Source organism: Benincasa hispida, chromosome 10 (genome assembly GCF_009727055.1).
Source record: "Benincasa hispida cultivar B227 chromosome 10, ASM972705v1, whole genome shotgun sequence".
In the NCBI taxonomy this organism is placed as follows: Eukaryota; Viridiplantae; Streptophyta; class Magnoliopsida; order Cucurbitales; family Cucurbitaceae; genus Benincasa; species Benincasa hispida.
The window spans coordinates 41,994,498-42,007,589 of NC_052358.1; the positions used below are offsets into that span (position 1 = coordinate 41,994,498).

The 13,092-nt window shown below is 33.7% G+C and overlaps 2 protein-coding genes across 3 annotated transcripts; both read left to right on the forward strand.

The window, feature by feature from the left end:
• The first annotated feature begins 3,862 nt into the window (after positions 1-3,862).
• LOC120087712 (probable Histone-lysine N-methyltransferase ATXR5) lies at positions 3,863-7,699 on the forward strand. 2 transcript variants are annotated; one of them, XM_039044585.1, is made up of 6 exons: positions 3,863-4,509; positions 4,653-4,733; positions 5,908-6,134; positions 6,239-6,339; positions 6,426-6,638; positions 7,200-7,338. In XM_039044585.1, the coding sequence occupies exons 1-6, from the start codon at positions 4,158-4,160 to the stop codon at positions 7,201-7,203; spliced, it is 978 nt and encodes a 325-aa protein (XP_038900513.1). In that variant the 5' UTR covers positions 3,863-4,157; the 3' UTR covers positions 7,204-7,338. The 2 variants fall into 2 exon arrangements, with proteins under 2 accessions (XP_038900513.1, XP_038900511.1); XM_039044583.1 differs by having other exon boundaries at positions 3,866-4,509; positions 7,195-7,699.
• A 2,424-nt stretch (positions 7,700-10,123) lies between these two features.
• Positions 10,124-11,667, forward strand: LOC120087891. The gene is made up of 3 exons (XM_039044899.1): positions 10,124-10,429; positions 10,517-10,715; positions 10,892-11,667. Exons 1-3 carry the CDS (start codon positions 10,283-10,285, stop codon positions 11,341-11,343), a joined length of 798 nt encoding a protein of 265 aa, XP_038900827.1. The 5' UTR covers positions 10,124-10,282; the 3' UTR covers positions 11,344-11,667.
• Positions 11,668-13,092: the final 1,425 nt, after the last annotated feature.

Consider the following 13,092-nt stretch of genomic DNA (forward strand, 5'->3'; position numbering starts at 1 on the left):
ATTTCAATCAACTTAATGAAGTAAAATCAACTCAATGAAACCAAGTTTACAATCATCAAACAAATTTAAAGTTGTATTTATCCATATTTGTTAAAAACAAAGAGCTTTCTGGTGAAAATCAACTCAGTACACTGCATGAATCTTGCAAGTAAAATAACATTGTGATTGTTTTTAGCTTGCTCCTATTTCTTTATACTGTGAAATACCAATGCTTTAATGATCAACATCAATATTTAACAATACTTCAACACATATATATTTCAATTCAACATCAATATCCAACAATGCCTAGGAAAAATCTTGAAACATTCTCTTCTATAAAGTTCAATAATGACACCATATCATAACCTCTCCTACAGGAACCAAATCAAGCCAAACCCATGAACAATTTAGAACATATATTCCACAATTTCAGAGATCCAACACAATGAACAATTTTCAATGTCATAACACAGTGTGAAAGAGAGAGAAGTATGGTGAAGTATATCAACAAAGCTTAAATATGGTACTCATTACATGTCTTTGGGATAAAAGAGCAAAAGCAAAAGGTTTAGGGTTACAATTTATAGCAACAGGGGATGAAAAGCACATTACTCTTGGGCTGCCACAGTAGGTGCACAGAGCACATAGCAACAGGGGATGAAAAACTACAGGCTATGTATAAAATGAAATTACACCATGCTTACATAAGAGATCAAGGGATAAAATTATACATATCTTTGAAAACTCATCTTCAAACTCCCTAGATCACGAATGCTCGAACAATCTCCAAGAGTGCAACACACGAACGCTCGAACACTTCGACCGCAACATAGCACGATCACAGGGACTACGAACTCAACGATATCCAAGATCACGAACACAGCGAACGGCTTCTAAAAACATCAAACTATGTCGAGTTGAGTACGACAACACCACAATGGCTACCTTGGTATTCTCGGTGTGAGAATCCAGAAGTGTGAGCTCTGTGTGGACTTGGTTAGAGGAAGAGACTGGAGGAAGAACAATCGTGTAAACGATTGAGCAAGTGGGAGATGACAAGTGGGAGATGACAAAGGTCTATCGTAAAGGCCAGCTAAGTGAACTATTGTATAGTGTCACTCCTCGATCGTCTAGTCTCTCTTCAGCTATCGTTTAGTGAATCTAATCCACTTAACATTATTTCCGTGAGTAATTTCCAAGAATGGAAAATCTCTTTTCAACAACTACTAAATTTAGGAAAACTTTTTTCCTTTTATCTCACGGTTACCATGAAACTACCAATAACATCCCACTCAATTGGTTATTAGAGAAAAAGAGATAATTATCCAATAATTAATATTATTATAAATATATATGATAACCAACTTACCATATTATATTTACAACCTATAGTTTTAATATTTCATCTCATGAAACATATAAAACATAGTTCTTTTTCTATTTCATGGTACTTAATGTAAATCTCATTTACATTAATCCTCCACTTGATGTATCTCATACATCACACCGATCATATCATATATAATCAAATTTCCTCTTGTCAATTTGAACATTTCAAATCAACACGAAGAACTGATTCTCAACTTGAATTCATTGAGCTACCAACGGGACCTTATGAACCTGTAACTCGAAGCTCCAATGGTATGTAATAACTGACTAAACTTTTTAGTCACGGGATTTACCATTCATTAACTGTCAGACACTCCATTAAAGACCGACAGCTGAAGTCTCTTTACCACAGATATATTATGTGTCCATATCAACCACTCAACAGTGCGATAACCCTTCACAAATTACTTGGAAGTACAACTCGACCAATATCCGTTATGCCCCTATAGTTACATCTAACTCCTTAAATACCACTGATCCCTCTAATGAACATAAGTCATAGTCCTACTATGACTGAGTCCTTTCTTCCAAAGAGAAGTTGTGGTCACTATGTTCAAGATCCGGAATCAGCCCTTAAGGGAGCAATCTATCTACTTGCCCCTACTTCGGGGAAGGAGTGAATTCTATCTTGTGTAACTGAGTTCCCAGCTCCCAAATCAAACAAATCCCCCAAAAGGTAGGCATGTTGAGTTGGAAATCTAGCCACTTTCACCCATACTAATCAAAGAATCGCTCTCAAAGGCAGAAGTTCCCAAAACACTCAGGATTGAGGTCATATGACTTATGGTCGTTTAGGTGAGATGTAAGTCTCCAGTATTAACGGCGTTATATATATACAGAGATTAGTCATCTCCTGGTCTGGTCTTATACAAACTCTTTGTATAGGACACCTCTGCTCGCATGTCTCTACATGAATGGTCAGGATCTACCATCTATAGTAGTTCACAACACTTGAAAATCTCTACAAAGCGGACTGTATCCACAGTGTCACTAGGAACATGTATCCCTCCTCAATCCTTATACTATAGACCTATTTAGGTTATTACTTAAGACATGATCTACTTGTATATCTCATATACATACTTAAGTTTACATACAATAACCATGGAGTTTTGTTTATTGGATATGAGTAAATGCCAGATAAAATAACTCTGATTTTATTCATAACAATGTGTATAGATTATAAATTACGAGACTCTTGGAGAATTAGGATACCAATCCCAACATGTTTACCTCTGGTTTTTAAATGTATACACAAAGGAGCCAAGGGATAGGAGAAAAGGGGAAAATGTTGGAGGGAATGAACGACACTGAGTGAACTCTCACGAATATTTCCTTAAAATTTGAACACGCTCAAACAAATGTTTCAGCGCGCTTTTTTTTTCATTTCTTTTATAGCTCACTTCATCAATTGCAATCTTCAAAGGTATAAAAAGGACTATTTCTTGTAGTGGACTCATCTTCCCATGTTGCGCAAGTTAGAAGGCATTGCCATTAATAGCTTAAACATATCTAATGTCATTTGATTAATAATAGGTGCATAGAAACGATGTAAATGAAGGTGAAGATTGTAAATATGACAGAGAGTAATGATTAGTTCATTTCTTATAAATAAGACACATTGTAACCTACCATTGAAGTAGACAAAAATTCTCATTGCAACTTACCATTGAGGTAGACAAAAATTCTCTCATCTCAACTCAACTTCACATCGGTTTTCACTTAATCATTACAACTATTCTCTTGCAACTATTTAACTTCTCTCTTGTTGAGAAGTTAATATGTATGGTGGCTACATACGGTAATTAGTAGATTGTCAATTAAAAAATAGCAATAGTGATAAAATTTTGCCAATTAAAAATAGCAATAGTAATAAAATTTATCCAACTTATTGGTACTTGGATCTTCGTTCATTTTCGTTGTGGCCTCCTGTAGGCTTTGCTTTCGGTCCACTTCTTTCTATTTGGTCTTGCTTTATGAGCTAACTTGGGTAAGATATCTTTACACTGGTGTAGAGGCAAGCCTACCATACTTTGATGTCTAAGATAATACATGGAGTCTATAGTTAAGTTAAACTCACAGGAAGTAAGGTCAGAGCTCTCTTTGATTACTTATTCTCCCATTTGGGGTTGTCGAATGAGGCTATTTATAATGTCATTCCTCTAATAGTCGCTTGTGGTTACACATAACTTTGGTGATGCCAAAATATTTTGCAGCACTCGAGGTTATTGGGTACTAGATCGAGAATAGCTCGATTATTTTCAAGTCAACATATATTTACCTGCTCGACTTGTCGGTCCAAACTTCAAATTTCTAATTTTTTTTCTTTTGAAACACATGTTCTCCTATATTTGTTGGATTTAGACTCGTCCGTGGACTTTGGGCCTAACCCACAACTCTAAAGTTTATGATTCAAAATGATGTAATAAAAGAAATTAAGCCCAAATTTATAATGTGAACACACAAGAAAACTGAAGGTAGTAGGGGTAGGGCAAGAATATTGAGAAATCGTTGATAATGGCATAAAATTCCGTGCGCGCCCCAAGGCGTAAAATAGCGCAATCCAATCGCTATCTTCCACCTCAGCGCGACGTTGTGCGCATTCCCCTTTCGCCGTAGAGGCCATTCCTGAACAGAGAGAGAGAGACGGAGCTAACAAATTCCGCCATTTTCGTCTTCCTCCAAGCACCTTTCTGCACACTCACAGCGCTACACCAATCCATTTTCTTCCCTTGCATTTTTTATCCTCTCCCAATTCTGGCTATTCCCAATCCCTTCTCTTCCTCATGACTCCAGCTTTTTCCTCATCCGCCGCCGCCGCCCAGCGACTTATCCGCTGCAGCGCCTCGCTCCGTCGCACCCACGCCCCGCACCGACCCTCCTCGATGTCGTCTCCACCGAGGAAGATGAAGCCAATGACGGAGATAATGGCCAAGGCTAAGTATGTGGTTCTCGAACGGGAAGATTACGACGACGTCAGGTGTGAGGAATGCGGCTCCGGCGACCGGGATGATGAGCTGCTGTTGTGCGATAAATGCGATAAGGGATTTCATATGAAATGCGTAAGTCCGATCGTCGTTAGGGTCCCGATTGGATCCTGGCTTTGCCCCAAATGCTCTGGCCAAAAAAGAGTAAGAAGTAAGGATACTCTCGAATTTGTTGATTCTCGATATTGATTCTGTTTTCCCCCCCTTCATTTGCTGTGGATTTCTTGTGGTGTGTAAGTTTTGGAATGTCAATGTGTTTGGATTCCTTTTCTCATTCTTTTGTTTCGCTTGTAGGCTTTTCTCAGAAGAAGATTATTGATTTTTTCAGAATTCAGAAATGTAAGGACGCAGAAGTCGCATATCTGTCTGCTCAAGGTAAGTTCTTCATTACAGTGTTCAAAATCGATATCCTCTTATGTTTGTATTATGATCTTGGTCATGATCGTGCTCCATCTTGTATTCATTTTTATATTTTATGCTATTATCCTCAGAAAGTGCTCTTGAATTTCAAGCATTCGATCGATATAATAGTGGAGCTACTGGCAAATGAGTTTTTCTTCAATAATATTGGATAATTTATAATATGATTTTTATAAATTTTGGTCAAATCACCATTCTTATTGTATATAGTTCCCATCACAGCGAAATTTAACTGTTTGAGTTTATTGCTATAGATATGATTCTTCAAGTGAAATTCTATTGATATCCTGATGAATTCGAACAAGATGAAAAGTCACCTCATATTCTTCCTTATACTTTATATATATATATCAAGGTGTGCTAGGCATAAAATTTCTTAGTGGACATCAATGAGCCTTTAAATATCAAGGAGTTCACATAATTTTTGTGGTTACTTGAAATCTAGGTGCCTACTTTCCTAACAAGGCTACATGCTGAACGTGTATGCTTTATAAGATGTGCTGTGAGAGCTAGCATTTCAGATAAGATAATTATGGAAATATTGATAAATAAAATCTTGTGACATATATTTAGTGTGTCATTTCATACTCATATCATAATCATATATGTGGCGACTATACTAGATAATGTAGTAACATTTGTAGAATTTATATTCTTTAACGTAGCTCAACTAGTGAAGGCATTGCAATTACAAGCAAAATGTCAGAGATTTGAATCCCACCCTCCACACCATCATGTGTTATTGAATTAAAAAAGAAAAAAAGAAGAAAAAAAAGAAGAAAAAAATCTTCCTGAACTACTTGTAATTATTTCTGACGAATTTTTCTTTTAAATTAAGACCATTTGACAGCAATAAATCATCTAGAAGTTCTCTCTCGAAACTTTGATGTACCAAACGTGGTCTTGTGAAGTGATCCTTTCATTTTGGTATTCTATGAGATTTCTGGATTTGAGACCATTTGGCATTAAAATTTAGATCTTTAAGTTTTCTGCTGAAACTTTTCTACACCATAGTTGTTTCTGAAACGATCATTCCATGTTGGTCGGTTTTATTTTAATATTCCTTGAATCTAAAGTTATTCATGGTTTCATCATTTTAATATTAAACAAATGGCATCATGAACTGAAGCTATAAAGCGTAGGAGACGATTACGGTCATTGGTGTGGCAGAAGAAGAAGAGAAGATTACTTCCATTTCTTCCAAGTGAAGATCCTGATCGCAGATTGAAACAGATGGGTTCACTTGCTACAGCTTTAACAACATTGCAAATGGAGTTTAGTGATGATTTGACTTACATGCCGGGCATGGCTTCGAGGTCTGCTAATCAGGCAGAGTTTGAAGATGGTGGAATGCAGGTTTAAAATCTTGGAACCATTTGGAAACATTTTCTAATTGGAATCAATTTTGTTTTTAATAATGGAATGGTCATGGATTATGATAACCGTGCCTTCTATTTTAGGTTCTTTCCAAAGAGGATACTGAGACCTTGGAACTCTGCAGAGCCATGAGCAGAAGAGGCGAATGTCCTCCCCTTTTGGTTGTTTTTGATTCATGTGAAGGGTAACTTTATCTTGAACATGTTAACCATATTGCCATTTGCTTCCAACCTCTATATTGAGTAGGTCCATGCTCAATTTATGATGTAGTTTTACGGTAGAAGCTGATGATCAAATTAAGGATATGACATTTATCGCTGAATATGCTGGTGACGTGGATTATCTTAAGAACCGTGAACACGATGATTGTGATAGTATGATGACCCTTCTTTCAGCAAAAGATCCATCTAGAAGTCTTGTCATCTGCCCTGACACACGTGGGAACATCGCTCGGTTTATTAATGGAATAAATAATCATTCTCCGTGAGTTGGCCAAGTCTATGATATTTTACATATTTATATAGTCGTTCAATCATATCAGCCTTTTCTATGAAGAAAAAAACTAACTTATTCACGTATCCAATTAGTGCATCTCAAGGCCACATATTTGAGTACTAGTTAGAACTATTTTCTTAGAACTTTCATCGTATGTTTAGTTTTTTTTCCTCTTTTACTTTTATCCAATGTTTGTGAGAATCAAATTCATGATGCTCAAAACATATGCTTCATTTTACATACTTACAAATACAAGTAGTGCGCATATACTTCATTTTACATATTATACATTACACATATTTACATATACTTTACCTAATGTTTCAAAGCCTACTGCATTTTAAATATTTATATGTTGTTCGATCATATCAGCCTTTTCTATAAACTCAAGGCCACATATTGATTACTAGTCATCTAGAACTATTTTCTTAGAACTTTCGTTGTATGTTTAGTTTTTTTTTTTCCTTTTTTCCTTTATCTAATGTAATGTTTGTGAGAATCAAATTCATGATGCTCAAAACATATACTTCATCTTTTTGTGCAGAGAAGGTAAGAAGAAACAGAACTGTAAATGTGTGAGATACAATGTAAACGGTGAATGCCGGGTCATTTTGGTCGCTATTCGAGATATTGCTAAAGGGGAGAGGCTATATTATGACTACAATGGATATGAGTATGAGTACCCTACTCATCATTTCGTCTGAGAATTTGTTAGGATACTTCTAACAGTTATGGGATTTGATTTTTCCCATACATTTTTTTCTCCATTCTTTCTTCGGAATCTTGTTGCAAAGTCAACAGTTTTTGCTGATTCTATCAGAGTAATTTCTATTTAATTCCCTAGGCCAAGGCCGAGGCTGAGGCCAGGACCGGGCCAGGAGGGAGGGTGGGGGTAGGAATGCAGATTTTTCCTGAGTTTTGGTAGGTAGAGTAGGACAAAACTCAGGGGTCCTAGAAGTTCATCTGTTGGGTATATGTATTGTAATACAATGCTCAGATAAAGTGTTTTCAATTTTTAAGGAAAAGTGATACTTATTTTCTACTTTTCTCCCATTAAGTTTCTTTGATCCATTTAAGTGATTTTTTATTTATTTTTTTTTACCTTTCATCCTCATAAGCCATTACATAGAAATGCAATACTCTGCCATGTATTTTGCTCTAAAATTTGAAAGACAGCCTATATAAACTGTCAAAATCATTGGAAATAAAATAAGCGAAAAGGAAGAAAAATGGCATTCACTAGATACTTTCTGTTGGTGAATTCCATCATAGATAGATAGTGTTGAAATATGAATCTTCCTATTGATGCATCAAATTCTTACAACTTAGATTGAGCCTTGGCTGCAGATATTGCAGACATTTGTACTTTGTAAAGATGTATTTTCTTTTTTTTCTTGCTGATTGAAATCCTATAATGAATTTTCAAGTCGGAATAATCTTAAAGCCAAGTTGGCAAATCGTAAACTTTCAATAAGTTTTCTTGTTCTTGTTGAGGATCCCATATCAGAAAATAGAGATCTCACAATCTATATAAGATGTATAAGTCACTTTCCTCATTGTCAATTAATTTTGAGATGAAACTTTTTGTTTATCTAGTATGGTTATTGATGTTCAAATAGAGATATTTGGCCAGGAAAAAAAAATCTAATCCAAGAATAGTAAATCTAAAAAGCTATGTTGAAAAAATAGAGAAGCATCACATTCTTGATTAGATACCTGAATTATTTCTCTCGTTGTCAATTGGTTTTGAAATGAAATTCAATGTTTAATCATTCTTCCTGTATATTTAAATTTAGTCTTGGAAGTAGACCAGTTACATGATTGAAGAGAGTTTAGATGAAAGTTCATAAAAGTGCCTTGTGTGAAAGAACATTCATTCAAAATTGAGGGACCAAAGGACTTGATTAAAGGGAAAAAACAAAGGAGTTGCCCTTATTTGAAGAAACCTTCATTCAAAATGGGGGACCAAAGGTTTGTAGCTAAGAAAAAAACCAAGCCAATTCTATTTAAATTGCATTTTTAGTCCTTGTTAGTTATGAAGCTTTCTAAAGTTTCAATTTCACCCATATTTTCTTTGATTAATTATCTCTAAGATTCTTTATACTTTTCAATTGTGATTTTATTTAGCTTAAATTCCATGTTTTCCCTAACATTTTGTGCATTGTGTCTATATATTAAAAAAAATATGGAGTTACATCTTTAAATTTTGAATCATACTTATTTTTGGTCTATGTTGTTAGCACTAGGTAAGAAAAACTAATGCTTTTTATTTTTTGAATATATAAGAAATACTAATGTTACACTCTATTATGAAGAAATTTTAATAACCAGGTTCAACTTACTCTTAATCCTATATATGGAAAAAATCGTCTCTTGAGTTTTCAAACTCAATAATCCACCTCTAAGGTTGTTTTAATTCCACTAGTAATTCTCTTTTTCGTTAATTCCAAAAAATAATCGAATCGCGAAATCATGAATTGAGAGTGAGGGGTAATACTGTTAAGAATAGTTTTGGGGAAAAAAAATGACAATTGAGATTAGATAAGTTTAGAGACATTCAAATTACAAAAAGAGCGACATCTAGATCAAAAATTAATACTTCAAAATCCAAATGAGACAGAAAAAAAGAGAATAGGTTCGAGGCATGATCCGAATAAAGTATATCATCAAATGAAGCATGATCGATACATGTTCTAATCAAATGGATTGGAGGGTTAATCTAATACAACACCAAATTTTGATTTGGATGCCCTAGATCAGACTCCATATTGTTATAACAAGTTTAAGAAATTATTATATTAAAAATACATATATATATATATATATATATTCCAAAGCTTATCATGTAAGTATGTAAGTGGGGCAGTTCTTGTGAGGGCCAAGGAAAGATTTTGATGAGAAACCTAAAACCAACAAAAGAAGACAAAAAGAAAGCACAAAATATATCTAAAGGTGGTGTAGCTAAGGTAGCACATTGTATCAAAGCCTTATTAACTTGTTGGTGTCTCTTCTTTCTTCTTTTGACACCTCACCCCTTGTCCTTTTCAAACAGTGTCTTCTAATCAAACAAAAGATAAGAATATATGTATATTTTTTTCTTTTTCTACCCATTTTTTTTTCTCATTTACCAAAACCTCCATGATTTATCTTTCCATGTCCATGACCTCATGCATCTCCCTTTCTTTCTCTCTCTACGTATATTAAATTTAGAAATTTAGTCCCTATAACTTAAAAATATTAAAAAAAACTTATGTATACCAACTGCACTCATCTCTTGTATAATTAAAAAATATGTAGTATTTTCAAAGAATTATAAATATAGCAAAATCTATCCATGATAGAATTCTATTACAGATGGCTAGCAATATGATTTATCGTTTTTAAAAGAAAAATCAAAATCTTATTGTAACTACAAAAATTACTTTTGCAAATAGTTTAGATCTGATGAACTCTATATATTAGACTTGTTATTTCCACACCCACCGCCATAACCCAAAATCCAAATTTTCTCTCTCCAAAAACTTATTAAAACCACTCTCTTTCCTCATAGATTCCTTGCACCTTACTAGTTAAGTTCTTGGGAGCTCCTAGGGAGAGAGAAAAAAGATAGATAATTTTGGAGTGAAAAGAATATGGCAAGTTTGGAGGAGGAAAAATTAGTTCAAATGGTTGATGATTTTATTGAATCAGCTGATCATACACCGAGTTCTTGTTCTTTTGCTAATTCTTCAAATTCTCTTCCTCTCAATTCCAAATCCCATTATTTTCTCAGCTTAAAGGTATGTATGTATGTATGTATGTATATATGGATATATGTACACAATTTTTTTTTAAAAAAAATTCTAAAGGTTGGTTTTATTGTGTAGGAGATTCTGGGGAGTGGAATAAAGGCAGAAGGAGAGGTGGGTGAGACAGTGATGAAGCACTTGAGAAGCTGGAAAAGTGATTCTCCCAAAACCACTAGCAGCCTCAAGAAATGGCTTGTGATGAAGCTGAAAATGGACGGCTATGATTCTTCTGATCTTTGTCATACCTCTTGGGTCACTTCCATGGGCTGCCCAGCAGGTGAGATTATCAGTCTCTTTCAGATGAACAACACTTCTAATCTTTTCCTCAATCATATAATATATCATTTTACCCCTATTGTTTAGAATTTGATCAATTTTAAGCCCCTGTATTTATCTAATTTGAAAGTAGAATGTAATTTTGTTTTAATGTTGGGTATTTTGAATGTAATATAGGGGATTATGAATACATAGAGATGAAAGTGAAGGATGAGTATGGAAGTAGAAAAAGGGTAATAATAGACATAGAGTTCAAAGCTCAATTTGAAGTAGCAAGAGCAACAGAAGAGTACAAGCAGCTCACAGAAGCACTTCCAACAGTGTTTGTAGGAAGTGAAGAGAGGGTTAAGAGAATAATCTCAGTTTTATGTTCAGCAGCCAAACAGTCCCTTAAGGAGAGTGGGCTCCACATTCCCCCTTGGAGAACCTCCACTTACATGCATTGCAAATGGCTGCACCGCTCTCACTCTATCTCTAATAATAATAATAATCATAAAGAAACAAATAATAATTTCATAAATAACAAATATTGGAAGCCTCCAATGGTGAAGCCAATTTCAAGAAGGGTTTGGGGTGGTGCCTCTGCCTTGTCCACTCAATTTTCTAATATGAGTATTAATTGCTGCTAATTATTCTTAATTAAACTACATCATCATATTTGTTTGTTTCATCATTTTGTAAGATTATGCTTATTAATGATTTGGGTGAAATATAAATGGTTATGAAAACCAAATTTAAATATTCTAATTTTGTTCACTAATAATGAGTTTCTCAATTCAAACTAATGGGGCCATTTAAGTCTTCAGTGAATTTTTCATAATTAGAGTGGAGTCTCTAATTAGGGCTAGGTTTTGGAGTTTTTGTGGAGGAGGTTACAATTCACCATGTTTGTAGGAATCATATAATATAATAGGATTAATGGTAAGAGATAATAAGAGGTGGGGTTGTTCAAATAATTAAGGCCTGTATGGTTGAGTTTTTGTTATGGTGTTTGATGCATTAAAATTTACCGTAATCTATCAATTTGATGAAGTTTAATTTATAATATGATATGATATTCGAATATGTGTCCGAATTGTAGTACAAAATCATCTCCAAAAATCTCGGTAATTGATAGAAACGGAAAGAGAGGGATTCGAACCCTCAGTACAAAAAACTTGTACAACGGATTAGCAATACCTCCCCCCAAAACCGTATAAAAAGTTTTCTCCTCGTACAGCTCGAGGAAATTCAAAGTTATGTATATATCTTATCCACATAGTCGCTCATTGAAGAACGAAAAATTTGATGTTTGGATTTTTCAAAACTTCTTGTGTTCGAACTTTTTTTATAATTGGAAATGGAGATTTTTACTTGTTGAATATTCTACAAAGGTGCTAAGATAGTTGATAAAATTAAATTTACAGTCTCAATCTAAGTATGTATAGCTTAGGTAATCTTTATTGGCTGACCTAATGGTAAATATGGGAGCATGACCTTGATAAAAGACTAAGGGATGATGAGTTCAATCTATGGTGGTCATCTAGCTAGGATTTAATATCTTACGAGTTTTTCTTGATATTCAACACCAACAGATTGTCTCTTGAGACATTGGTCGAGGTATACATAAACTAGTCTGGACATTTAGGGATAAAAAAAATGGTATAGCTTAGGTTAAGATATATAATCTTGAATAAAAATCACAGATTTAAATCCTCTCATATTCACTTGTTAAACTAAACAAAAATAATTAAAAATAAATTTACAATAACTTATCCACTTAAACTCTTGAGTCGATGATTTGATTTAACAAGTTTTCTAGTGTTTTTTTTTTTTTTTACTCGAGTTGAGAGTTGATCTTGTTCTTGTTTAAGCCTTTTGATTCCTTTAGTTAATTTTATATAATTGCCAGTTTAGTTTCCTCATTTTTGTAATTTTAAATACCGTTTTGATCTCTATATTTTGAACTTTATTCTACTTTAGATCTTTTTATACTTTTAAATGTACAATTTTAATCTTTATATTTTCAATAAATCTTAAAATTAATCCTTACAGGTAGTAAATTAAATTCAAAATTTTTGAAACTATAAAAACTAAATTTAAAATTTATTAAAAATACATGAACTAAAATTTGAGTACTACATCAGCGAAAATGAAATATAACTAGAACAAGATAGTATTTTAGAAAAAAAAAACATATTAAAAAAAAGTATAAAATAGTTATTCGCCTCTAGATTTTTTAATCCCATGTTTTGTATCATATACTAGAGACCCACCTAATTTAAAAAGGTTTTTTTATTATTATTATTATCATTATTTTGACAAAACCTAATTTAAAGAAAAATTGGGGTTTGGATGGAAATGAAAATTGGCCAAGAATGAAAAACACAAGAATCACA

Excerpts from the sequence above, each read along its gene's own strand:
- LOC120087712 (XM_039044583.1), top strand. The coding sequence starts at position 4,158 with ATGACTCCAGCTTTTTCCTCATCCGCCGCCGCCGCCCAGCGACTTATC. Across the intron at positions 4,510-4,652 it reads TGGCCAAAAAAGAGTAAGAA|GCTTTTCTCAGAAGAAGATT; the intron begins GTAAGGATACTC and ends TTTCGCTTGTAG. Across the intron at positions 6,135-6,238 it reads TTGAAGATGGTGGAATGCAG|GTTCTTTCCAAAGAGGATAC; the intron begins GTTTAAAATCTT and ends CTTCTATTTTAG.
- LOC120087891 (XM_039044899.1), top strand. The coding sequence starts at position 10,283 with ATGGCAAGTTTGGAGGAGGAAAAATTAGTTCAAATGGTTGATGATTTT. Across the intron at positions 10,430-10,516 it reads ATTATTTTCTCAGCTTAAAG|GAGATTCTGGGGAGTGGAAT; the intron begins GTATGTATGTAT and ends TTTATTGTGTAG. Across the intron at positions 10,716-10,891 it reads TTCCATGGGCTGCCCAGCAG|GGGATTATGAATACATAGAG; the intron begins GTGAGATTATCA and ends AATGTAATATAG.